The 27,909-nt window shown below is 40.7% G+C and overlaps 1 protein-coding gene across 1 annotated transcript in view; it reads right to left on the bottom strand.

The window, feature by feature from the left end:
- The window catches only part of qsox1 (quiescin Q6 sulfhydryl oxidase 1), a 34,474-nt gene extending 7,037 nt beyond the window's left edge, over window positions 1-27,437 (bottom strand). The window contains exons 1-11 of the mRNA XM_033621936.2: window positions 27,047-27,437; window positions 25,323-25,423; window positions 23,123-23,171; window positions 22,882-22,984; window positions 21,437-21,527; window positions 20,952-21,097; window positions 15,881-16,015; window positions 15,674-15,803; window positions 7,218-7,340; window positions 4,613-4,754; window positions 2,381-2,557 (exon numbers count right to left, since the gene is read on the bottom strand). Of these exons, the coding sequence (XP_033477827.1) occupies window positions 2,381-2,557; window positions 4,613-4,754; window positions 7,218-7,340; window positions 15,674-15,803; window positions 15,881-16,015; window positions 20,952-21,097; window positions 21,437-21,527; window positions 22,882-22,984; window positions 23,123-23,171; window positions 25,323-25,423; window positions 27,047-27,338 (1,489 nt within the window). The 5' untranslated portion in view covers window positions 27,339-27,437. The remainder of the gene's footprint in view (window positions 1-2,380; window positions 2,558-4,612; window positions 4,755-7,217; window positions 7,341-15,673; window positions 15,804-15,880; window positions 16,016-20,951; window positions 21,098-21,436; window positions 21,528-22,881; window positions 22,985-23,122; window positions 23,172-25,322; window positions 25,424-27,046) is intronic.
- Between the last annotated feature and the right edge of the window lie 472 nt (window positions 27,438-27,909).

Genomic DNA, 27,909 nt, shown 5'->3' with positions numbered 1-27,909 from the left:
CCTGTATTAGCACGAAATACTCAGGTGCCATTTTGGCACTAGCAGTGGTGTCGGGGTAGTTGATGAGGAGGGTGTACTACTCTGTGGGTGGGTTACTTGGGAGAAAGTGGGTATACTCTCCTATATATTCTAGCAGCTTTTTGGCTGACAGGTGAGTGTACGGTTAACAGCCAGAAAATAAGGTGGGTACACCATGTATACCTGCGTACACCCTCCACTACACCACTGGACAATAGAATTAAAATATTTCAAAGGATACACAGTCTAATAAATCCCAGTATGTTATGTTATCCTGCATGAAGAAATGCACAAACCCTGCTCTGCATGTGAACACTCAGTCCTGAAGGCAGTCTGGCCTGCTGCTGTTAGTCTGTAGAAATGTGAATCAGTCTCAGCCTGTTGACAAGCAGCAACAGGACTGAGCTGCCACTGGTCTTAATTCTGCTGCTACGAGGAGGCCGAGGGCCCTGGGGCCTCTTTGTTGCCAGCTAAATTAATTGTTCGGCTGCTTTACAAATAGCTGCTCTTTCATGCTTGGCTGCTCCTGAAAGGAGGGGTGGGGAGGCCTGCTAAAGAGCTCCACTTTAGGCAAAGGCGAGAGGAGGGGTTGAGTGGATGGAGGGATGGAGTGTGCTCTCCTCAGGGAGACGCCGCTACTCATTGCTACAAACACAAGCCAAACCCCCGTCTCCTCCCTCTCTCTCTCTCTCTCTCTCTCTCCTTCCGATTCACCCGACTTATCCCCTGTGGACCCTGACTCACCCTCCACCATGACTAACTCCCCCGCCACACGCCACAACTTGACCCATGCTTGGGAAGGCTGTGTGTGTGTGTGTGTGTGTGTGTGTGTGTGTTTGTTTGGGATGGGGAGGGAAGGGGGAGCGTGTGTGGCTTGTGTCATGGTGTTTGCCACCTGCTGTCACACAATACCTTGGGAATTGTGTGTGTGTGTGTGTGTGTGTGTGTGGGCAAGAAGAGGACTAGTTCCTGGGGGACCCATCCTGCAAGGATGCTGTGCCATTACTTGTCAAGCGCAGGATATGAGTCCCAGGGGACGGTGAGTGGAAAGAGAGAAAGACCGCAGCAGAGATAGAGGAAGAGAGGGAAGACGGATGGATGAAGGTGGCGGGTTGAATAGTGTTTAAGTGTCTGGGGGGCAGACACACGCAGGGACGGGTGTCCTTCTGGCCCCTGCTGTTCAGAACACAAGCTGTCCCTGAGAGAGAAGAGGGGGCAGTCAACACAAACAAAAGATAGTGATTTAACAAAGTGGGCTGTTAATGACATTCCTGTGCCTAATAAAATCATATGAACACAGACAAGGGAGGAGGGATGCTTAGGAGCTGTTTAATACTCCCGAGCGAATGTGCAGAAGTGTGATATGCTCATACAGCACGGTCAAAAAAGAGAGAAAATGTATATTTATATGCTTATCTGTGTACAGCCTACTAAAAGTGAATAAGTGGGTAATTATGCTGTGTTTAAATGGATGACCTGGATAAAAATTTGTAGTCATACATTCCTCAAAGACACAAATCCTACAGTGGAGAGTAGGGGTGGAGTCTGGGATACAGACCTACGAGGACAAGGTGAAAGGGCAGGATTTAGGGAAATGCATCTAGAGAAGATATGAATGAGACACGGTTGGCGACTGATGAGGCGACCGTGGGAGGACAGTGGGGTGTGGGAGAGAATCAAAGGGTGTGGAGAAGGATGGAGGATGGCAGTGGGGGTCAAGAGAAAATGGGTGAGGCAGAGGCAGATGATACTTGGAGGACTAAGACGGGGTGACAGCTGGTGTCTGATCTCAGGATCCATCCACCCCTCACCCTCTTAGTCGTATTATAAAAACGACTAACTGACCATGAGTGGAAACTGGAACTGAAGATCTTGCCCCAAAACTGAGTTAAGTAATGCTTAAGGTGTGGATGTGTAGATGCAGCTAAGAGGAGTGTGGAAAGAGGAAAGAAGGAAAAAGTAGGAGGGACATGGATGGCTTAGCACAGTAAGGTGTGCAACATGGACTTCGATTAGCTTCGCAGCACTCTTTTTTAATCAACAGGTCAGTTGTTGGCGTGAGGGGGGGAAGAGAAGGGGGACAACATACAGCAAAGAACCGTCGGTTATATTCGCTAAGCCACCCCCACTTTTGGAACATTTAAATCCTCTCCCCGCCCACATAGTTTATTTTACCCAGAAATCCATCACAAAAATGGAAGCTTAAGATGCTGTGACAGCTGCCTCACTGAAATTTTAAGGAAACTTCCAATAAAAGAAACTTTACGACAGCTGTAACTGAAATAACAGAGAGGAGAATGACGTCTAGTTTGCACCAAAGGGATTCTGCAAGCTGGTGACAGACGATCACACTGACTCCTACCTGCCAGTCTGCTGTTGACTTGATTGTGTCTGGACCAAAGCCACAGGACCGCTGACGACCATGTGTTCACCTCCACCAGACTCTCCCTCGCCATGGACTCAAAGTGCTCAGCACACGCCCTGCAGCCAAAGAAGTTGTGGACGTAGTTTCTCATCGCATTCAGCACCTCCTGGGAATCTAGAGAAGGATGACATTTTGTGATGAAAATTAATTTCGAGAACATTTAAATGTGCTATGTATGTCAAAATAAAAACAATATCACAAACTCCATCTTAACACCAAATTTTGTTCTGAGTCAAGATGTTACGCAGTTAAAAAACCTAAACACTGACTTTTGGTTTCACGTGGGATACGAACATCATTCTCTGGGTAAAAGTCCTATGTTTGTTTGACTCATCCACTCACCCCTTCCTGCCACCCTACTCAAGACTTGCCGCAGAGGGGTTTACACTGGAGTTAGCTGAAAGCTTGGTTTGTCTAATACAGACACTAAAGGGCGTCAGAATCTGACGCTGACCTAGGGAATGAGAACGGGCTATGCCCCAATATTGTTACTTTATATGTTTTGTGGGTAATATCTTTAGTAATATGCTACAAAACTAGAATTACCACTTCATTGTTGTATGCCTGAGCATGCAAGTCAAGTTGCAGTTCCAATTTACATCCATGTCTGTGAAAACATGGATGCTTCACACACATTTTCCCCCCAACAGCACAGGAGTTCCAAACAATTTCAGTTTCAAGATGGCCACCCAAGATTAGTGTCACCAATTCAGTATCTAACCAAACGTTTTCCCTTCTGTTCCTGAGATATGACTTTGAGTAATGGCCAGAAGTGTTTTTGCAGAAAACTATGATGTCACAGAGAAGCTGACCTTTGACCTTTTGGATGTTAAATATCATTACTATCATTACATCCTATTAGACATTTGTGTGAAGTTTTGTCATAATTAGCATATGAATTCTTGTGTTATGGCCCAAAGGCCAAAACATGTTTTGAAAGGACACAGCGACCTTTGGCCACCAATATTGAATTACTTGTCCAAGTGGACGTTTGTGACAAATATGAAGAATTCTTCAGATATTATGTTCATGATAATGCCTCTGGCCAGAGAAAGGCATAAAAACGGTGGTTAATGCTGTTACAAAAAAACCAGCATGTTTAAATGAATATCATGGATTACCTCCTCTTCACAAGTAGAAACCAGTCATTTTTTCTTTTATAAAGCACAATCACCTGCTCTTACAATGCTGGTTGTCTCTATACATTAACCTGCTTGCTAATGGCAGTGTGGGTCCACAGCTTCCTGGATTCCCACGGTTATGTGGGCCAGGAGTCACAGAGAGCTGGGTTAACCCCACATTGTGATGAATTATCTATGCGAATGGATAACCCAATCTGGAGATTAAATACAGTTAACCCTCTGTGTGAATGGTGGCTGTGCTGTTGTCTCAGGACTTTAACAGTCCACAAACATATTGTCCTGGAGCTGTTTGCCTTTGTTCTCGGCTTAACAGGACCTTCAGATGAACCGTACTGACAGTTGGAGTGTGTGTGTGTGCTCTTTATGAAAGTAAGGATGGGCTGGTGTTTAAACCTTTACTAATGTGTTCACACCTTTAATAATCTGTGTATTGTGTAAATGGTTTTATGTTATGGTCAATACTGTACAGTATGTTTGTGTATCCATCCATTAAGTTGGTGGTCTGTGGGGGGCCAGATGGACGCCCCTTTTGACCAGTCCATCTGCAGGTCACATGATCGTCCGTAAACCTCAGGATTAACCTCTGTGTGTGTGTGTGTGTGTGTGTGTGTGTCTGTTGAAGGGAGATTAACGTCTCTGCCAGGAGTGGAGCCTCTGGTCATCTGCCTGTTTTATTAACCACTCACATTCCACTAATCTAACTTAATCCCTTTTCACACAGTCACAATTAGGCTCAATTTTGTTTATGACAATGACAAAAAAAGGAAAGCAGGGAAGAGAAGAAGAAAGAAATCTGGTGAAGACTTTTCTGAAATATTTGTTTGTTTTTCTGTGTTAAATCTTGTCTCTGTGTGATGTTAAATCAGGTCAGTGTGGAAAAAAATGGATCAAACATTCCTGAGCTAATTTGTTTACAAAGCCTCACAAAGCCCTCATCCTCAGTCTGCCCCTGTCTTTGTGAACTTTCAGTGGCCGTTTTCATTCAAAGCAAGACAATCTGTGTGTGTGTGTGTGTGTGTGTGTGTACCTCTGCCTGTCCCAGCGTTCTTAGCCTGGACAGTGAGGACATGGAAGAGAGTCCACATCCCACAAGGATAACGTCTCAGGTGGGGTTGTGAACCCTGACAGCCCACCCACCTCACTCCATCAGGCAGGGCAGCATCTAGAGACTGAGGGCGAGAGAAAGAAAGAAAACAGACAAACAGATAACCCTCAAATGGGAAGCAGCAAACAAAGTAAATAGCTTAAAGGATCAGTCTGGTTATAGTCTATATTCCTCCTATTGTCAACAAATCCCCCAAGAAGACCAAAACCAACAACCAACAACCTGATCCCATAACAAGTACTATCGGCGTAACCAAAGTCTGATTCTGTTAATGTTTTTGTTTTATGTCTCCATTGCAGACAAAAAAACTCTCAACCCTGCACTCTGGCACCAACATCTTTCTTTTAAGTGAAAACAGCCCTGGTTGGGAACCACTGTGAACCATATACAGATGAAAATATAACAAATAAATGATTTAATCCTTTTTGAGTTTGAATGTTGTTGAATGATTGTTTCAGGAAATTTAGCCTTTACTTAAAATATAAGTACACACAACCAATTTTATGACATCCTCAGTGGGACTGAATGTCTATGTGCCTCAGAGAAAGTAGGGAAGTTGAAAAGCACTAAGTGCTGGACTAACTAGCATTGATGGTTTTGGTCTTTTCATGGGATTTGTTGACAAATCCCCTTGTAGTCAAGACCATCTTATTTTGCTGATGCCTATCACTGCCTGCAGATACCGCTGGAAGAGGGAGAAGGGGCTGGTTTGTCTCAGCCAGCAGCCAAGTTTACAAGAATTTGCCAATTTTAAGACACACAGCGTACAAAGACTACAGACATGTACAGAGACCCTGCATTGACTGCTTTGGCCTGTTGCTGAAATAAGTGTGTGTAACATTTCACTATTAGTCGAGTGCTTGTGTGCTTTTGTAAAATGCAGTGGCGTTGGACGAAAGACTGCAGACTGAGATGACTGAAATAGCCCAAGACCGTCCAACAAAGCACAAGAACAAGACAAGTGCAAGACTTAAAAAAACGTGTGATCAAGACTGGACTCAAGTATTACAGCCCTGGATGCCACTGTGGTAAAAACAACTGGGTCACTTTCCGTTTCCTCAGAGCCCAGCAACTACCAACAACACATGATACACTGCATTTTGTTTTCCACAGCTACTTCTGTTGCTCCACAGTCCGCCATTTTCACTACTTGGGAAAGTAACTACAAAGAACTTCTACTAATCTGCTTTGGTAACAGGAGATAGCTACCGGGAGTTACCAGGGAAAACAAACGCGCTATCCTCTTCCTGTTGTGGTTGTGCAATCATTGAGGTACTTCGTTCAAGCCTTGATTTTGCCAGGAGATTGAACCCGGTGGCAGACAGAACTGCATAGTGAAAGTGAAGCTTATAGGGAACCAGTATGAACGCTGATAGTATCATTATACTATGGCAATCAACATTTACTTCATAATGATAAGTTTAAGCAAAAAACACGCCTAATTCCACTTTGAATGAGACCAAATTCCAAAGATTCCCTAAAAAGTGGAGCCTCTTCAGCATCTCCTAACCTGTTCAACTTAATAAAAGCTGTTCCACATAGTTTTCTTGATCAATAAGAAGTCAATCTCAGGTTAATGGCTCAGCCCTCCACTAATGAACAGAAGCTATCCAGATCTCTAACCACGAGCCACAGTTGAATCCAATAACATATTTTCTCTGACATAAAGTCGTTTCTCTCGCCGCACTGCATCGCCATCGCTGCCGTGATTGACAGGGTTACTCACATGTCAATAGTAAAGATTTGGTATGTGAGTGTGTGTGTGTACAGAGTCCATTTCCTCTGAGGACGAAGTCTATTCATACCTTCCCATTGATTCATTGATCAATTGATTTGCCTGCTAAAAGCTAATGATGTAAGTAAGTGACTCTTTCAATTTGTGAGGGGCGGTACTGGAGGCATGCAGGCTTCATTCCAAAGACAACAGCACATAGATCCTCAGCTGTATGTGCTGGCACCGAGACAAGGGCAAAGTACATATTGAAATATCTGGATATTTATAAAATATCTTTTTACCTACTCTATCTTAATTTACAAGATGACAGTTTAACATTTCTTTGAAACAGTAGGCATCACTTTGGTGCCTCTGAGGTGGTTCTGAACTCATTATGTGTCCAGACTGACAGGTGACCTTGATATCTCGGTGTAATGAAGAGGCTACTCCCAGACGGACGTGCTCACATCAGTCTGGGTGCATTTTGTGATGCCCTACCCTCTGTTCTCCCTGCAGCTGCTTACCTGTCTGCTCCTCTCTTCCTCTCCCTTTAAGATGCCCGCCTGCTCAGGCTCACAAAAGTATGTTCTTTCTCTCAATTTGCATTAATGTGCTTCCTCGATGCAGCATGTAATGGACAGACCACTTCTGAATCAAATGAATACCAAAGATGGAAGACAGGCTTAAAAAGTTAACTAAGCGTACTTTAGATGTCGGCTTGACTGACAATAATGAGCCCAAGTTCATATTAATATTGATGCATAAGGTCAAAACATATTGGATCTTTAGCTACACAGCTTTGTTTTGACTCACCTGAGTTGTGTTATCCAGCATCTGTCTGAATGCCTCATAGGTTATCTTTTCGCCAGTGTAGTTCTGTAGCTGAGCGTGGACAGACCTCAAGAGGTTCATCACCACTGGACGGCCTGGAAAGTACTGTGGACATAAACAACAGGGCACAATGGAAATAGGTGTTAAATGTTGATTTTGGAGCAGGTGAGAAGCAACAAGGAATGCAACTGACCTTTTATTTTTTTTTTATTAATCTGTTCGACATTTAGTCTGAAAAAAGGTGAGAAATACCCATCACATTTTCCCAGGAACCAAAGTGACATCATCAGACTGCTTGTTTTGTGCAACTGACAGCTCAAAACCAAAAAGTGTTCAATTTTCTATCACATTGGAGAAGAAATCTGCCACAGTATAGAGATGAAATGGTTGCCGATTTTATGATAGACCATGGTAAAATTACCTATGGACTAGTACTGCTGTTTCAAAATTCAATAATCATTAAAACTGTGTTTGATTACGGTGCTTTGAAAAACTCACGATAAATACTGTCCAGCATCAACCAAAGTCCAACAGTCTCCTGGATGCACGGTCACAAGGTGCTATCTTTAATGTTATGATGATATGGTTTTCACGTGTCTTGCATAAAGTTTTGGCTGTGTTGTTTTCATACTTATCTAAACAAAGTGTTCTTAATTTTATTAGTGGTTTTCAATTTTTAACAACATCAGCACATTTAAACAATACTGCAACAATACTGATAATAGTAATGATTTAGCTCACTATTACTGTGATATTTTTATGCCATTTCATCTCTTACTGAGTAACTGATTAATCAACTAATTGTTTTAGCTGTAAGTGCAAGTATAGTTTATTGAGAAGAAACCAAAAATCCTGCACACTGTCAGTTACTTTTAATCACTTCCTTCAATTGTGATATTTCTATCGGTAGATTACTGTTAGATTTATTCATTCAGTATAGTTTATAAAATCTAAATAAAGTTACAGCTCTGATATTAATGGCATGTTTTAGTCAACACTAGCGTTACAGTGATAAATATACCATGGACTAAAAACAGATGGTTATCCTACTAAGTACATGTGCTTATCTGAAGTATCGAAAAGTATTGCAGCCAGACAGAGAATCTCACCTGTGCATCTCCTTTTCTCCTCCAATGCCTGTCAGACTTTTTATATAAACTTCCTTTACAAAATGGTCCCAAGTTTCACTTCTAATAAAAAAAACAACTTCCCTTTTCATTCCTTTAAGGGTCACTGTAACTGATACTACTACCACTACTACTACTAATAATAATAATAGCTGTGTCATACTGTATACATGAGGCCATAAAATCATGCTAATTTCTGTGACAGTAGTCTTACTGTCAGAATCTCATATCATTACAACCCTAGTCAGTATACAAAACTCTAAATGTTAAAAGTTTTCACCACATATCAGCTTTAAAATGTAGACTGTTCATGTTGTCATGTATATATCTTTTATTTATAAAAGCTTTATGACTGTTATTTTCCATGTGCTAATATTGATACTTTCACACTCCCTTGTCTGACATGAATTGTTCAGATCAACATATTCACCTTTGATTAACATAATTTTTGTCCTTCTGTTACACATGATATACCAAGCAGAAATGTGATGCCTAGGTTGTCAGTTAACAAACTCACCCTCAACTATGTTGTGCAAACGTTTTATGTGCTGCACAGAAGTTGTGGTTTGAGTGTTTTTCCTCTAAAGAAACTCACTACATGTGACAGCAGCCGAACTTAAGCCTCTTCCTTCATTAAGATCCATTTCCTAAGCCACAAACAACCACTTAGCCAATGTCTACTCAGTGCTTCCTCCTGATGTGTATTTACATCCTTTCAAACCAGTACCACCATAGTAACAACCACAACTAGAGGAAACATGATACTGTAACTAGCAGAGGTAGGTACACGAAGAGAAGGAGGAAATCCAGCTGATGGAAGTCTGAGACCAGTGATGACAGAGTGAAGACAGATACAGACAAACGTGTCTTCACACATAAGGTACCAACAATAGAAACAGCTGATGTCTTCAGAAAAGAGCACTTTTATAAATTTCAGCTAAATGTGCTTTCTATTCTTACTGTAAGCCTCTCTGTGGAACACTTTATGGTAATGGTCCCATTTCTCAGAAACAGGCACAGCAAAGGGATCAAGCTTTTATTCAAGACCTAAACATCAGGCAAATAGACGACTTCCATGGTAACTTTCGTTTGGGTCTAAAACTACAGTAAAGGATTTTCATTAGGGAATGATCAGCAATTTTCTTTCAAGTAATTGAATAATCATTAATCTATAAAATGTCAGAAAACACAATTCCCGTTATAATTCCCCAAATTTCTAGGTGACATCTTCAAATGTCTTTTTTAGTCAGACCAACAGCCCAAACAAACAAACAAAAAAAAAGGTAATCAGTTTATCATGATGTATGATAAAAGGGCATCAAATCTGCACATCTAAGAAGCTGCATTCTTTGGTATTCTTGCTTAAAAAATTACTAAAACCATTATTTAATTTAAAAAATAGTTGCCAAGTTACTTTCTGTCAATGAACTAAGACTAACAGAGTGATTGTTACAGCTCTACTTTAGTTGTTTTTAATGAAAATAACATGGTAAAAGCATTACTCAATTATTTTTCTAATCAAAGCTCTTGTAAAAGTGTATAGGGACTAAAGATTTCTATAAAGTTGTGGTGAATCTGAGAGACAAAGAAAGCAGAACTTGCGTCATCCAACACGTGGACCTTTTTCGATTTGCATCACTGAGTCCTTTTAACTTGGCCTCCACCATTTGTCCAACTAAATACACCTGCATACACTGGCAATCTTGCACACACACACGACTTTCAGTCGGCGGCTCAGCCGTCTATTCATCGCCCTCTAACAGGATCTGTGTGTTACACCCTGACCACTTAACCAGACCCCCAGTGATTTGCTTAAACCTTCTTGTCCAAGGCCAACAGAGTCCTGCTCTGTCCTGCGTCCTTCCATCTGCCCCAGAGTGCCCATGACTCCATGCAGCGCCTTTCACCTTTCATCAACTTGGCCTGCAGAAAACTGTGTCGCTGTGTAAACAGCTGTATTTCAACATATCAGTTCGTACCGGACCATTAAAGTTTAAACTACAAGCAACACATGAGCAGCTGCCTTACATAAGTAAGAATCACAGTCAATCACTTAAACACCAAACACTCACAATACTGGTGACAGCAACAACACGTCTGATCACATAACCAGTTATCAGATACGGGCGAAAAAACAACACTTTTATAAATCCCTCCTGATATTAATCATTTACTATAACTGATTTAAATGCTGTTGCACTTCAAACACTTTCCCTTTCAGCAGCAGATATCTGGCTACACACACGCATGCATGCACCCATGCACGCACACACACTACACTAAAGGTGGGATGTAAAGAGCTGACAAAGGCCTCTGATGTATGCTGCTCACTGCTGGGAAAGTGATATAATAGGTTTAGGTCTGGATCTGAGGTCCGGATGCCAACTGGTCAGAAAAGCTCATTAAACAGCCACATGAATTTAACCAGAAGAGAAAACGCAGGTGTTTCCCGCTAATGGGCTTAACTCAGCATCACCACAGCAACACTATTCATGAGCTCGCTGCATCTGGTGATCGCCTAAAAACTAAAACATTCACCATGTTCAACTTTTTAGTTGTGCAAATGCTATTTATGCACTCAGATATTAGTCTGTGTCATCTTGCTCTGTTTCATTACCATACGTCTTATCTTACATTGATTTCTCCTCCTAACCTCACTGCTGGCCTTGATCACTGATGGCGCACAATGTCAATCAATATGCCAAATGTATTTCACTGATATGTTGATGAATTATGTGCCAAAAACAGTGACAGGCGATGAAGGAAAGACACAGCACGAGCCACAGCCGACACTTTCAGGCAACAGTGGGACACTTCAAATTTAATTTAACAGACTTGCAGTAAAAAAAGATGCGACACTAAAGCGATTCAAAAAATGTTATACCAAAACCAATGCTGCCTGTTTTTCACATATAAAATGTACTTACAGAACACTCCTCTCCTTTATGAATACTCACTCTCAGTGTAAGTGTTTAGTAATTAACTATGAGAGGCAACAGTAATGCATGTTTTAGATGATGATGATTAAATGTTACCGTACGCTACCTCACAGCACCAACAATATTAGTCGGTAAAGTTATTTTTATTTTATGCGATTGCAATCACCCAAGGAAAATGTGATTGTAATAATCAGGCACATTTCTGAAGATTTATTTCTTCTATTCTTCTCAATAAATGTTAATTGAAAACTTTTATTCAGTGAGTTGTTGTCATGTTTTGCAGGATAATGTGCAAGGTGCCACACGTTTCAGCGGTATTTATAATACTATTTGGCTATAGAAAAATGTGATGAACAATTTCAAATGGCTCGTATAATATACACAGTATTTTTTTGGACAATGTTCAACCTTACAGATTAATGGTCAACGTTTACTGTTGTCTGAATGTTTCCTTAATTTTAGACTAGTCCACTTGTCTAAGTTTAAACTACATGAGGGGAAAGTAGTCATTAGGAACAACTCTAGCCGACATAGCGATTTAATCAATTATAAGATAAAATTCAGTAGTAGTATAATAAGTTATAGTTATAATAGTTATTGTACTGTGTTCAGTGTTAAGTGAATTAGTGAGATGCTAGATTCTCAAGACCTGTCGACAGGAGGCTTTTCATACATTAAAACTGAAAAAAGAATATGCATCCACAAATATACACATTAGAATTCATCCACAAATCCATACACAGAAATTCATATACATATATTGTAGACATATTGGGAATACCTAGTGAATAAACTCTATTTAAACTCTATCATCTCTACTAGATATCTTCCTCTACATTTGTAGGGAGAGAAAACACACACAAACACGTACACTTCTCCTCCTCTAACCCTGTATCCCTCCTGCCCCATCCCAGTTGGACCATGACAATCCCCTTCACCCCGGCAATATGTCATCCCTGATCCGATTAGTATCAGCAGCACTTGAGAAACCGCAAGCTCCTTGTGGTGAGGGTCCCGAGAGGGAGGCATCTGTTGGCTGCAACAGGGCAGACTGGGCCAGGCGCAGGGCAGAAAAGAGGGGTGAAGCCCCTTGGTCATAATCTAACTGCAGTAAACCTAGGGAGGCGTGGGGGGAACGCTGCGGACACGTGCCAGGCACAGCAGCCTCATCTTTACACACACATATTCACTTTTATACTGACACAGACTGGAAACTACAAATGACAACAGTTCAATGAATAAAAAAGACTGAAAAAACAGTAACATGATCCATAATTACATGGACAGCTGGTTTTAAGAAGAGCATCTTTGTAATGTAGGTATATGTGAACATTATGTCCTAAGCCCTGGCGTGAGAAGAGCGAAGCCTGTGTCCCTTCAGACCAAAGCCCCCCTCTTAATTCTTTGTTTTATTCCCCTGCCCCTGTGTCCCCTCTGGGCTGAAGGGCTTCTTTCAAGAAAAGCAGGATAGAGGTGTAATCCTTAAAAACCTCACCGTAATGCTCTCATGCTTCCCAAGATCCACTTTTTTAATCCTCATATACATGTAGAGGCTTCATAAATCCGGCTTCAGCCTGACAAGACAGTAAATCTAGTAATATTATGACCGAGTGCAAAAAAAAAAGAGAGAAAGAAAGAAAGACAAAAAAAAAAACATGTTTACATGTTTGGATGGAGATGCAATGATGGGATGATTGTGGATTGAAAGAAACAAAATTCATGGAATTACAATTCTTAGACAGACCAGAGTGTTTTTGTTTTTAGGTCAGGGTAAAAAAAAAAACATGAAGGAGATGAATACAAATGAGATATCCTCAAGATGTCGACATCAACAATTTGTAACAGGACACTTATAGGCAACTATTTTCATATTTAAGTCATTTCCAAGCAAAGTAGCCAAATAATTGATAGTTTCAGCTTCTCAAATGTGAGTATTACTTGTTTTTTCTTGTTTTTCATTATAGTTTTAGTTATTATAGTATAGTTATGATAAAATGTAAGACATTTACACCATATATTGATGCAGAAATGCAGAAATTGGTGCATAAAAATTCACCAAGATGCAGAAAACCCTAGGCACTCCCCATTTAATGTGTCCCCACAATGCTGAGATGAAACTCATGCTCCATCTGAAGATACGCAATTGGCATTTTTCACAATTTTCAGATAAATTGTAGACAAAAATTACTAATCAATCAATCAAAAAAATAATTGGCAGATTAATCAACAACGAAAATAATTATTTGGTGCAACCCCTACACACACATGCATAGCCACTAGCCTGCGTCAACTCACCCAAGCCAATACACCCCACATGTATGCAAATACGCTCTTAACGAATTATTCCGCCTGGCAAAAATTAAAAAGTGTGTCATAATTGAGGAAATGTGTCATCAGGTTGAAGTGATGACACTCACACTGTGGTCAGGACATCGTGAGTCACTTTCACTCTAATCTAATCACATGACTCACGCAGGCAGTTTTACATATTGCGTCAGTAATCAAGAAGATTGTTTGGTTTGGCTATGAGATAATTTCTTCATCAACCAGCAGTTTTTTCAAAATAGATGAGAAACAGCAGAAGACAAAAAGAAGTTCAGGATTCGTCTAACCTAAAAATACATTTAATTGAACTGCATATGAAACTTAATATAAAATGTACTCATTAAATCAATTCAAAGTCAACAATTGGCTAATTTTCTCCCACTTCAAGTGTCATCCACTTGCATCCCGAATCTTGTTCAGTTCTGGTATCACATCTCCTCACTTGTCTTACATTAACTGTTGCTAACAAGCTGACTGACTGAAAGGATTCGGCCTCTTTGTAGCGAGATCGCTCAGTCAAACGACAATAAGGACTGTCACAAGTCGAAGTCAGCTACAACAATGAAGGCCTCCTCAGCTACACAAAGCCCTGCTGAGCGGCTGGTCCATCATGGTAGGGGGACAGGCTAAAAATACCACTGGGACCTGCTGCTATTGACTAAACAAACTGGAGCTAATGGGAGGCCTCAGTGCTCTGCTCCCCCCACACACACACACAAACACACACACACAGATACATGCTGGCTTGCTACAATGCCTCCCTAGAGAGTGAGATATAATCAGAGAGATTGGTTGCAGACTAGGGCAGTAAGACAGCCTGGTGCGTATCCAATAGGGACAGGGCTAGCAGGTCAGGCCTCATCATCACAACATGTTTGCCTGGCTGGCACAATTCAACGAGGAAAGGAGGGAATGAGGGAGCATGTGATCAGCAACGGGAAAATGGAAAAGCAGCCAGAAGTGAGTGAAATTATGTAAATAATAGTCAGCCAAACATGAGAGCCTGGAAAAAGTATAAAAAGAAACATGTATCAGTTAAAGTGAAAGAGAGAAGAGCGCAGAAACGAAATGGAAAAGTAAGTGGTGAAAGAGGAGGGGTGTTTTGGTTTTGGTGAACCACAGAGGGCTGTTAGTTCACAAGTATTTACAGAGATGCCTGTGTGAAACCAAAAGCTGCATGAGGATAAATAGGAGGAGATGACAGAGGAGGAGCAGTGGTTGCCTGTGGGCAGCGACTGGGTGGCAGCCACGCTTCAATCCCCCTGGGAGCCCACATCAAGAGGGTCAACAACACCCATGAGAGTGTTTGGGCTCCTGCTCTAGTCAATGGCATCCACTTCTGCTTTCAATTGAGTGTGTTTTGTGTGGGGTGAAAAGCAAACGTGCCTTTGACAAAAACAATTAATTAGGTACATTTTCTAAATAATCTAATGGATTCCAAATAAAAAACATGTTATAAAGAGGGAAACTTGAGGTAAAAACTGCCAAACAACAGCTCAAATCTACAATGTGGAAACATATTCTGCTGTCTCACTCTCCATCTAGTGGTGACTTGCTGTAACTGCATATATCTCTGGACTAGATGTTCATCAAAACCCTGCAGTTTAATACATGTGAAGATGCTTATCATTTCTGTTTTCAGACCAATTTCGAGTAAACAAAACAGATTTTTTTTGAGGTAAATCAATTTGAGACAGGTTTTATGTACCTAAAAATCCCCAAAGCACAGCTAAGAAAAGGTTTTTGATAACATAAAGTGAAGAGTAAAATGAAGGAAAAATGATTGAACTGAATTGAAAACGATGAATTACCCAAATACAGCATGTTTGCAGGGCAAGCACTTTAAAAAAATAAATAAATAAAATATTTTACCTGGATTTTGTGTTACTGATTTTCTTATCCAATTTTCCTGTTTTGAATGTTTCTAATATTTAAAATAAAAAATAATGAGGCCTGGACATTGTGTATCATTTGGTTTACACATTCAGTGTGTCCTGTGTGTGTGTGTGTGTATGTATTAAATGTGTGCTCTTTCTGCTAACTTTACCTTTGCCAGGACAGAGATATAATTCCTGAGACAGGTCAAGGCCTCTTTATCCATGAGAGTATGAGCAGCCACCTCCACACGCAGAGAGTAGTACAGCGTTGACTCGAGGTCTGCCATGTACACCCTGGAACTGGGCACACAATCATAAACATCATGTCAACAAATAATGAGGATGAGTAGATAAAGATGGTTTTGTGAAGTTCATACCTGTTGAAAGGTCTCCAGGGCTCCTTTGTGCTGTTGGAGATGACATCTATGGTGACCGGTGGAGGCTTCCCTGACCGCACCACCCCCGGCAGCCTCTGGAGGGCGTAAGAGTAGAAAGCACGAGCCTCGATGTTGCTGTGGGAAAGGAAGACAGGTGAGGCTGACCCTTAGGTCATTCATGATAAGCTGTATGCACAAAAGTATGCGGACACCACTCTCTAGCTTTCATGTTTCAACAAGACAATGACCCAATGCACAAAGAGAGGTCCACGAAGAAACATTTTTCTGGTTTGGTGTGGAGGAATTTGACCCATCCAACACCTTTGGGATGAACTGAAACACCAACTGCACGTCAGAACTTATTGCCCAACATCTGTGGCCTCCATACAAGAGCAGAAGCTGTGACAGCATAATGTTAAAGGCCATCATTTTGGAACGAGATTCAACAATCACATGTGGGAGTAATGAACAGATGCATTCGATAAACGTCCAGCTTACTTTTGTACTGTTCTCTGTCTTAGCTCTGGGAGTTAGTTTTGACAGATCTGGGGAAAACTGTATTCTCCTACTATAAACTCTGAACATGGAAAAACTGTTAAAAAAAATCTAAAATTAGAAACTTTTATATGCATTTATGACTTTAAGGGCATCATGAACAATGTGGTCATGGATGCATGTGGTTGTTTTTGTTGAGAGGCTACTGTGTTAAACAGCTGGTCTTCTACTTTACTGTGAACGTCATGTTGTATTTTAATATACTGTGATTTTGTACAGCTGCTACCTCGGCCAGGTCTCTCTTGTAAAGGAGAATTTTGATCTCAGAGGGAAACCCTGGCAAAATACATTTTAAATCAATAAAATACAAAAAAGTCCACACACTTTTGGCCATGTAGTGTCCATGTAACCCAGTTTGTACAGCCATGTGTTAAGACTCTAATCCTGCAGCAAACCTGAAACAAATGCGCTGTTTTTTTATTTCAACCTTTTGTTTCAGCAGTCCACAGCCATAAAAATTGTTTTATGACCTGTATTTTTTGTGGCCATATATTTTACACACTTACGGGAATGCATTTTAAACACTGAGCAGATGGTGCCAGAGTAGCGTGGAACTGAGAGAGAGAGAGAGAGATCGCTGATCATTTAGCCATGTGATAACCCCGCAACTGGAACCACAGCCATTAATGTTCTCTCTCTCTCTCTCTCTCTCTCTCTCTCTCTCTCTCTCTCTCTCTCTCTCTCTCTCTCTCTCTCTCTCTCTCTCTCTCTCTCTCTCTCTCTCTCTCTCTCTCTCTCTCTCTCTCTCTCTCTCTCTCTCTCTCTCTCTCTCTCTCTCTCTCTCTCTCTCTCTCTCTCTCTCTCTCTCTCTCTCTCTCTCTCTCTCTCTCTCTCTCTCTCTCTCTCTCTCTCTCTCTCTCTCTCTCTCTCTCTCACATCCTCCACTCATTTGCTTTCTCCCCTTGTCAGGGACACAGAGAGAGAGCGGGAGAGAGAGAGCATCGTAAAACTGGAACAGGATGGTAATAAGGAGGATGGATACTCTGGGCCCACGCTCACTCACACCAGCCCAGGACTCAATTACACCTGCGTGTCTGGTGGGAGTGTACAGATGTGGAGGGAGAGCCATTCATCCAGCGATCCCCAGGGCCGGCGGGCAGGCAGGCATCAGGGTGGGCTGGGAGGGAATGCATTCACCTGGGACCAGCACACATTACATGCATGACGGATGTGAGACGCCCCCGCACACACGCAGACACACACACATACACACAGGCACACTCCGCTCTCCCAGGATCAATCAGACATTCAGTGATGATGGGAGGCCATCTGTCGCCGTGTGCGGCTGGGGCTTGTTTGGCAGGTGAAGCCAGAAAAGCAATGGCATTGTTTTCATGCAAGAAATTAAAAAACCTCCCCTCTGTACAGTGATGGAGATGAGGGGGGTTGGAAGGGGAGAGATGGAGGGTGAATAAATAAATCAGCAATAAATCATTTCCTTTTTGCATTTGTCAACTAAAAAGAGTCCTCTTTGCATGCCAAGTTATTGAAACAGCCAAACAAAGAGGCAGAAACAGCAGATGAATTTGCAGGGTGAGGAATGATCAGCATCGCTTTATGATAGTGAATAATGGGAGCGATTTTGATGCTCTGATCCCATTAAGAGGCCAGATGTTTAAAAGTATTCTCATGAATAGGGTTCAGATAATGAGCACACGATGAAGGTTTACGGCAGAAAGCAAAGTTGTCATGTGCAAAACAATAGGAACCAAAGGGAAACAAACTTGGTGTTTGTGTATTTCAGATGAGGCAAAATGGAAATTACTGTAAAAAGTTTGGGATGTTATCAATATGTAACAGGTACAGAACATATGAGTTTTACACAAAAACAGCTCATGTTCATGTCAATCCACCCATTTGCTTTTGAAAGTGGTAGTTCTTCAATACATACTAAAGTTTACAGTTTAACAAGTATTCAGCTTGCAGATGTATCCTGCATGTCTGTCTCTATTTTAAATGTTTTGATGAGGATGGAGAAATAGTAACTCTTAAATGTACATCAGGTGTTGTCCTTTCTTCAGGTTAATAATAATGTTGAAAATCTAGCAGGTAAAACTTTGTGTAGAATCTGTACATTAGAGATGTTCTGATACCATTTTCCCTTCTCAATAGCGATTCTGATTCCTGAACTTGCATATCAGCTGTTATCCAGTACCGACTGAATACTGCCATTTTATCTGGCTGTTAAACTACTTTAAAGTTTATCCATAAATTACATGGTATCAGATCAGTGCATAGACTTGTTGCTGATACATGACCCAGCATTTTATGTAACAGTATGTGTATGATACTGGAATTGGTATCTGAACAACTCTTTTGTAAATGCAGCCTGTTGCCCTTTTGATCACTTCAGACAACAATCAATTCTGGCTGGACAAATAACAGGGAATGCTGCACTGGGTCAAGAAACTAGGTGTTGGTGATAGTAAAAATATAAGGTGGTCTTTAAAGATAGGGCGAGTAGTTCATTAAGAATAAAAGCAATGACTGTCCAGCTTGCTTAATGTAGAGGCTCATGGTATAGGTTGGCAGTCTGAAAAGCATCCGGGGCACTCTGATTGTAAGTAAAAATCCTTTATTAATCATTAATATCATAATGGATCGTCATTAATCAAGGATTTTTACTTATAATCAGAGTACCCCAGATGCTTTTTAGACTGCCAGCCTATACCATGGACATGGACTGGATTGTTTTTTTTTTTTTTAAATCTTATAGCAACAACAGTGTTTTTCATATTGTACCAGTGTACTGTCCTGTGCATCACAGTTAACGATCAGCAATTCTGTATATTCTCAAGTGAAGCTGAACGTATTGTTACATCCTGTAGCAGGTGGTGCTTGTTCCTGTGTAGCCATGGTTACTATTACAGCTTGGTTCAACCACAATCTGCACTGTCTATCTGAATATTTACAAAGAGGGTGTGTCATTTTTAGGGCTGTACCAAAGCAGGCTGTAAGGACAGAATGTAAATAATAAAACCTTCAAACAGCGAGTCCACTCCGGTACTTCATTCTCCTGTACAGCTCATTTTTAGTGCAACAACAGAGGAGAGGGTAAATAGTGTGCAAATTGAAGCTCTGCCCTGCACACCCACACAGGTGTTTTCACTTATTCTAGCTAATTACACTTCTGCTCAGGTGGAAGCTGGACAGAGCTGTGCCAAATTTACAAGCTCACTGCACCTCATAAACCAAAGACAATGATGAGGGTGTAACCTCTACCACCCTCATAGTGCGGTCAGACCAAAATTTGGCTGGCGTCATTTAGTCAAGTGGTGTCGCCAAAAGCAGGAGGCGACAGGAAATAATGTGGGTTTAGTCACTTTCAGTGACTCAATAAAAGAAGAACACACCATCTGTTCTAAAGTGTGTGATGTAAATAAAAGGCTGAACAAGCAAGGCATATCTATGGTGACAGATGTTTAGGTTATGGTGGAGAGAGGCGAAGTGTCCCATATCTTTTTAATATAATGTAGTCTGCCCTCCACGCCTGGGTGACCTAGCACTGTAGTGATCTGTTTAAGAAATAATCCTCATGCTTACTATCCAGTCCTTGTCATTTGTCTAAGAAAGACAACTATTAAGCTTATCAACTGGTGCTTTCATGAACTAAAAGATCCCTATTTAGTCATATTACTATTAGGTATACATCTATAATGAGAACGCAGAAAACTGTAATTATTATTATCATCATCATAAATCCCTAGACTACATTATGTCTATTTGAAACGAATACAAAATCTCAAGCTTTGCATATCTTTGCACATATTTTCTTAGATTTTCTTGAAGGACCAGTGTGTAGGATTTAGTGGCACCTAGCGTTGATATTACAGATTGCAAGTGAATACCCCTTCCCTCATCCATCCATTTCCAAGCATGGAGTAGAACCTACTGTGGCCTTTAGGTTATGTACAGTCACACAAAGTGGAAATCATCATGAGGTCAGGGAGGGATGTGAAGTACAATTGTGGTGCTAAGAGAATGCAACTGTACTCACACAGGGCTACATAACTATGTGGAAGCGGGTGCTATTACCAGGGGTGATTTTAAATGTTGTTGCCACAGAGACAGCATTATCTCCCTTCCTTTTATAATGGAGATAACAAAGAAAGCACTAAAGCACCTTTCCTTAGCATTTATTGAATTTGAGCAGCTTTTATGATGGCTGCCACTTAGATATTTTCAGGTCATTTCACCCAGTTAGAAACCAACCTTTTGAAGGCAAAAAAGACTGCAGCCCGTGTTTGGTTTGTTCATTCTGGGCTACTGTAAAAACATGGTGGTGCAACAAGCCAGGCTCAGTGGAATAGGTCTGCTCCCTATGTAAATACGAAGGGCTTGTTCTAAGGTAAAAACATAATTCTGAATATCATATTCCATTTCTGCTTATAGATGTCCCTCAATCCTACACACTGTTCCTTAATCTACAAGCTGCCAAACATTGTCAGGATGATAATACTTTAATTTCACAGCACTGTGTAATGTAGTGGATGTTAAAGACTTCACAGATACTCACACTTTAAGTCTGGTGAAGTTACCTCCAGGAGAGTAAAGGTAGCAGGAGGGAAACTCAGTCACTCCCAGTTTGGTTACCAGACCTTCCTCAGTGCTCAGGACTCTCCGTACTGCGATGTTTTCAAACTGTAACAGGTCCAAGGTTACCTGAGGAACACAGCGCGCACACACACACACACAGATTTACAAAAAAAAAGTAATTTTATACAGTATAACTTGGCTTATATCATGTATGCCTATGATATAATTTCAATTCAAACATTACAACAGATTATTCTAACAACAAATGTTCTCTTTCTGGCTGAAGCTGTAAAGCCAGCCATAAGAGAGTTTTGTTAGTTAAGTGGTGGTACATACAGTAGTTGTAGAGAAACCATATTCAGTATTTCTAAAAGCTCATCTCTTCTGCAGCCCCACAAGAAATAATATTCTATACGACAAAGAAACACAAATCTTCTTCAGGCTGATGAAACTATGAGCCTTTACCTCTCGGCCGATGTAGGATTTAGCGTCCTCGAAGATCAGAGCAAGGTGCTGAACATTGTTGGTCTCAAAAAAGCTGTCGATCTCTGCTTGGCTGGAGAGAGACAAAAAACAGCAGACAAAACCAATGAGACAGGTACGAGTTACGCTAAGCCGCGACAAATGCCAAACATCATCACTAAATCTTAAAGGGATCAGCTGCTTGTCTTGTAAAATAAAGGAAGAAACAAAATATGTGCAATATTTTATTTAGAAAGAAACAAAGGGACAATCTGAAATCAAATTGAGACTTCAGGTCATTTGAATAGGCTATTTTTGAATTGCCTTTATCTCCTTTCCCCCCCAAACAAAACTATTTTTATCCGAAGAGCACCCACACCCAAAATCATTAACACTAAAACTGCTGTCTGATATCTGATTTCAACTTAAGAATGTTCTTTTGGTTGACAAAAGTTGCAAAGCAAGAAAGCATGATGGTTGAAACCCACCTATTTTCTTAAAAAAACAAGAAAACAAGTACAAAAGGAGAAGAGGGAACTTCATAATTCTGACCGGAGCAACGCTACTTTCGCTTTAAAAAAAAAAAAAAAAAAAAAAGAATAAACTTTGACTTCCTGCTTCCTTTTCCTGTAACACTATGATAATAAACTGTCTGTATGGTGCCTGTTTCCTGTGAAGTCAGGATGAAAGCTGAAGTGTTTGGGGCTTCATTATCTGCTCAGATTCAACCAAATGCTTCAAAACTCATTGGACAATGCTTCACAGTGCAGTTGGACAATGACCTGAAGCATACTGCAAAAGCAACCAAAGACATTTTTAAGGCAAAGAAGTGGAATGTTCTGCAATGGCCAAGTCATATCATCTGACCTGAATCCAATTGAGCATGCGTTTCTCTTGCTGAAGCCAAAACTGAGGGCAAAACACCCAAAACACAAGCAGGAAGTGCAGACGGCTGCAGTAAAGGGCTGGCAGAGCATCACCAGGGAAGAAACCCAGCATCTGATGATGCCTATGTGTCCAACACTTCAGGCAGTCATTGACTGTAAAGGATTTGCAACCAAGTATTAAAACTGACTGTTTAATTGATGATTATGTTAGTTTGTCCAAATACTTATGAGCCCTTAAAGTTGGGGGACTGTGTGAAGAAATGGTTGTAATTCCTACACGGTTCATACTACATTTTTGAAAAAAGCCTTAAATGAAAGCTGAGAGTCTGCACTTTAAGCAGGTATTCATTGTTTCATTTAAAACCCATTGTGGTGGTGTACAGAGCCAAAATGACGACAACTGTATCATTGTCCAAATAATTATGGACCTGACTGTAGATAAACAGTGATTGCCTGACAGATTAACCAATGGCATTTGTCACCTAATGAAAATCATGCAGTCTAACAGCTAAATTCCAACAATGAATATGGGTATGTGTCTGTTTGTGTGTATGTGTCTACCTAGCGGGCTCCAGTGGAGGGCAGGCAGGGGGCCAGGGCTCCTTATGACTTTCCAGTTTGTCTATGATCCTGTGACGGAGCACCCGAACATCATGAGTGCCAACTGGAGGTCAAAGAGCATCAAGAGAACATTATACATTGATGTTGATTATCATTCATTAATGAATAACTGAGCATGTAAAAATTGCAGACAATTTAAGGTGATGGCTTCTTTATTTCTCACTGGTCTGAGATGTGGTACCTTTAAAAGACTGTCCTGCAGAATCAGCCTCAGAATAAGCATGGAAGAACTGCAAAGTGAAAGAGAGAGGAGGTTTGGGTTACACAGGAAGTGCAGAGAAATAGAGAAATGACATCAGATGAGACAGCCCTCACACAGCCATGTTGTGTAATGTTCGGTTCGTAGGGGGGGGTACAGCTTTCCCCTCTGCCTGCCTTGACCCCTAAATCCCTCCTGGTTAAAATGAGTCGCAGATGTTAAAGCTTCATTGTGTGTTCAAACAGAAGGAGCTCTTTGTTTCATTGGCTCTCGCTGGGTGACAGAGAGGAGAGTGTGTGACACACACACTACTGCTGACTAATCAGATAGGCTACAAATACAAATGCAGATGTTTGACACTGGAGTGTTTCTGCAGATTGTGCAAAAGTTGACACTGCTGGTGAATAGATTTTTGCATCAACAGTATCTAACCCAGTGATAAAAGAAAAAACCCTCTTACAGACTTATAACTACTAAAGATAAAAGTAGAAAAGTCCCTTGGTGACTGACTACTAACTTGTAATTAGATAATAATTTCACTTTTTTTTAATTTTAGTGTTTATTTATGATCCTGATTCCAAAAAAAGTGGGACACTGTGTGAAACATAAATAAATACAGAAAGCAATGATTTGCAAATCCTTTTTGACACACAAATGGGGGAAACGAGTATTCAAGACATTCATTTTTTTCATCAAACATAGTTCCAATGCTGCTATTTACATTAAAATTTATGCCAGACAATGGTATTAACTCAATAAAACTACGCTGATGAAGAAATCCTAACATTGCATAGAAGTTACGGGCAATATAGTGGAGTGACACAGAAAAACTAGCATTAAACATCCTAAATTAAATTTATTAAAATATGAAGAAGCTTTTGTTTGCAATGCCAGCTTCAAGACATTTCCTGTATGAAGAATCTGATCTCTCAGTGTTCAGATAGGATTTTGGCCCATTCTTAAGCACAGAACCACAAAAGAAATGATAACAACGAAAACACAGGAACCGATAGGATAGATAGAGCCTGATCACTTAGGAATGAAAAGTTAAACTCTTGAATTGACTCTGGTTCATCAAATACCTTTGTAATTTGCCTGCAAATGAGTCTTTTGTTTCCACACATGCTTATGTACATTATACACCACATGCTAATCTAAATTAAACATACAGTATAAGTGTTAAACAAAGGAGCTCCCAGCCATGTTCGAGCAAAACTGTGAACATTCCTGGTTTTATTGTCACTTCAGAAAAATGTGCTGGAGTGGCATGGAAGTGAGGGGACTAGAAATGTAGTCTGGTGTGCTGCTGTAAGATAAGAGACCACAGCACTGCTGAAATATGGTGGAGTTGCTTCAGAAGTATTATTTTATTTAATTTATGGAATAAAGAATAAAGAAAGATAAAAGAATAAGGACTTTTTACAGTTGTGCTTCGACAGCACCTGCTTCTCTCGATTTTTAAAGGGGCAGTGGGTAGGATTTAGTGGCATCTAGTTGGACTACAGATTGCAACCAACTAAAATGCCTCCCCTGTGCTAAGCGTAAGATTCCTTCAAAATTTATTGTTCAGAAGGTTTTCAACGGGAGTCAAATTATCCGCAGGGGTCTGTTCCTCTCCAAAACAAATGGAGCAGCTGATTAAAAACACTGAATAAAGCAGTTTTCTGGATACTCTTGTCACAGAGGGGCTGCTGCTGAGAACAGTAGCCAATGCGCAAACATGAATGGCTCGATCTAGAGCCATTGTTTGGTTTGTCTGTTGTGGGCTACTGTACAAACATGGCGGTGCAGCATGGCAGGCTCTGGGGCCAAGGACCCACTCCCTATGTAGATATAAATGAAACATTCGAAGATAACGAAAACACAGCAAATCCTATTTTCAGGTGACTACACACTAAGGAAAACATACTTATTATATGATATTCCATTTCTGCCAATATACTCCCCTAAATCCTACACACTGCGCCTTTAAGATTGGCTCCAATACTTTCTTTAAAAGTCCCTAAAGTTGGCAACAGTAGACATAGTGGAGCAAAATGTTTACCTTCTCCTAATCACATCTGTCCCTGGTCATCAACTTCACATAATATAACTAAGTGAATGTTCACACAGCAGACATCATGAAAGAGCTGAGAGCACAGTATATGGAGCTTGTGTAAACAGTTTACATACTGTATAATACCTTTATCGTGGGATAAGCCCTGATTTTGAAGCTGGTGCAGACCTTCCTGTTCTCCTCTGCGGCACAGTCGATTGCTGCCAGGTCCACAGCTGGCTTCCACTCTGAAGAACAGACATCAAATGGAGCTACAGTAAATATTCAGAGTACTGTCGACTGCACCTGGTGCAGGCTGCTGACACTGAACTGGGTCCTGTGTGTTGTCCTTGTGCCATGCGTGCCAATATGCACTTTGGTAGATCAACATACAAGGAGTTCATACTGTCAAGAAAAATTTACTATTAATTTGTGAAAGACAATGAGCTCATCACATGTGGGGTAGCCTAACTGGTGGGCCTAAGTACTGATCATTTTACATATTATAAACAGGTATTTTGAGGCCGATCCACAGTTTGAAGGTTGTCATGGTGCCAATGATGCATGCAATCCTTGTATTCTCATAAATATCAGGTGGATGACCTCAGGGTATGAAATTAACAAAATATTTTGGGGGCAATTTTGGCCCCCACGGTCTAAAAAATGGGGGCATTTTCAAAATGTTTGGGGGCCATCAAAAAATTGTAATTATGTTCTAACAATAAGCACATGAAAAGCAAAACCAACTAAGATAGTTAGTTAGCAGAAAGTTATGATTGCAAAATATCACTCAGATTTCCTATAATTCAACCAGTTTAAATGTGATGATTTAACCATTAATCTACTGATAGCAGTACTACTGTTTCACCACATTACAGTTACTTTTACTGTTAAAAAGGCCAAATTACTATAAATTCCTTAGATGCAATCCTGGAAGTAAGTTAATTTAAAATTGAACATTCATTCTACCTTAATTTTTCATTAATTTGTCATTGTGTAGACACAGATCACCCAAGAAATGGTTAATTTATACTTATGGTACAGCAAAGCCCCCTCCCCTTCTCTGTCAGATTACTCTCACGTAATCAGTACAATCTCGTCGATTATATCTGGAAAATGTGTGACGGTAAATTAATTTAATGAAAATAAAATTATACTTTAATGTCAGATTGTAATACTGTTAAAAATATAAATACATATAGTTGTTTAGAAAACTTGGGGGCAATTTTGGCCCCTGGAACATGGCTTTTGGGGGCATTCTTGGATAAATTGCGGGCCAAATGGCCCGTGGCCCCTGCTAATTTCTGACACTGGATGACCCCCTTAACTCCAAAGCAAGGCATTTGATAGCATGCCAAGACATCAGTTGCCATTGTTGACTGTGTGTGGGAGTCAAACACAGGACTGAAATACCCCATGACTGTGTCAGGCCTCTTGCCATCATCAGAAACTTTGCCCTCTGCTATCATCCTAATTATATTTATTCTCATGGCTGTGTGATATTTCTCTTGGCTCATGAGTTGCAGAGCTACAGAGACAGTTGGAGGATGTGATGGAGAGCCAGAATAAAAAGGCTTTCATTAGATCACATGCTCTAATTAACAGACAGAAACAGCTTGGTGTACTCACTGTCTCCATGCAGATGATACAAAATATTTAAACAAGGCGGTATTAAAGCTAGAGACAAATGACTGTTAGTGCTAAGTGTTTAATTGTGGGACTTTTTGCTGGCTTGTCATGTGAGTACAACGAGCTCTGAACAATGTTTACAAACAATCATGATTATGAATGATTACACTGGACTAATACTCATAATTAATTGCCATTATAAGCAGCTGCAGCTACGTGACTTGCAGCAGCTCCGTACCAACCTCTGATGTCTCTCGCCAGACTTTTGTACACCGGAGAAAAGGCGATGCAGTGTCCGCACCATGAAGCATAAAACTCTGCCAGTATAGCTGCTGAGGAGTTCACCAAAACCCACTCCACATTTTCCGTACTTAACACGATGACTTGGTCAGTAGCGGTGTACAGTCCAGCCTCCGCGGCAGGAGGGAAAATGAGACAAAAACATAACAAAACCGCAGATGTTGCTACCTTTGAGGGATATACTTGTATTTCTCCGATAAACCGAGACGTGGCACGGCAGTAGCGCCGCGCCATCTTCCCCGTCCGAGCTGCTGCTAACCGTCGGTGTGAACGCAAGTTTTCACCTCCGTGTCACAAAACTTGACACAACTTTTTCTCCCCCTCTTTTCCCGGTCAGCAGGCTTCATGGGTCCTCCCCCTGAGGAGCTCCTAGTCATTTAAAAAAACACCTCTCACAACAGAGTCACACACCCTCTCCACCATCACTCATTTCGCTCGTTAACTTCTGATGGTTGAAGATGAAACGTTGATAACGGCCGTGTTACAGTGACGCGCGAGGACAAGAAGTTTAGTCTTTTGCCCCTTCACGGCCCTCATACAGGAAATAGAATTAAATATTAATAATATTAAATATCGATTAATAAAAAATATTAGCTGATCGTAAACTTTCATTGATTTGAATTAAATATATTTTATCTCGAACATAGAAAATAAAATATATGTGTAAAAAAACTGACAAATAAAACGATGTGCAACAGTATTTTTGTAAGCAACTTAAACGACCATTTCAAAAAAGTTACATTAGCATTTCATTCTTGACCTCCACAAAGAGTTTAACAAATACAGTAACAAATAATACCTTTAA

Source organism: Epinephelus lanceolatus, chromosome 6 (genome assembly GCF_041903045.1).
Source record: "Epinephelus lanceolatus isolate andai-2023 chromosome 6, ASM4190304v1, whole genome shotgun sequence".
NCBI classification, from domain to species: Eukaryota; Metazoa; Chordata; class Actinopteri; order Perciformes; family Serranidae; genus Epinephelus; species Epinephelus lanceolatus.
The sequence above is the reverse complement of the archived record's forward strand: the minus strand, read 5'-3'. Positions and strand labels throughout refer to the sequence as shown.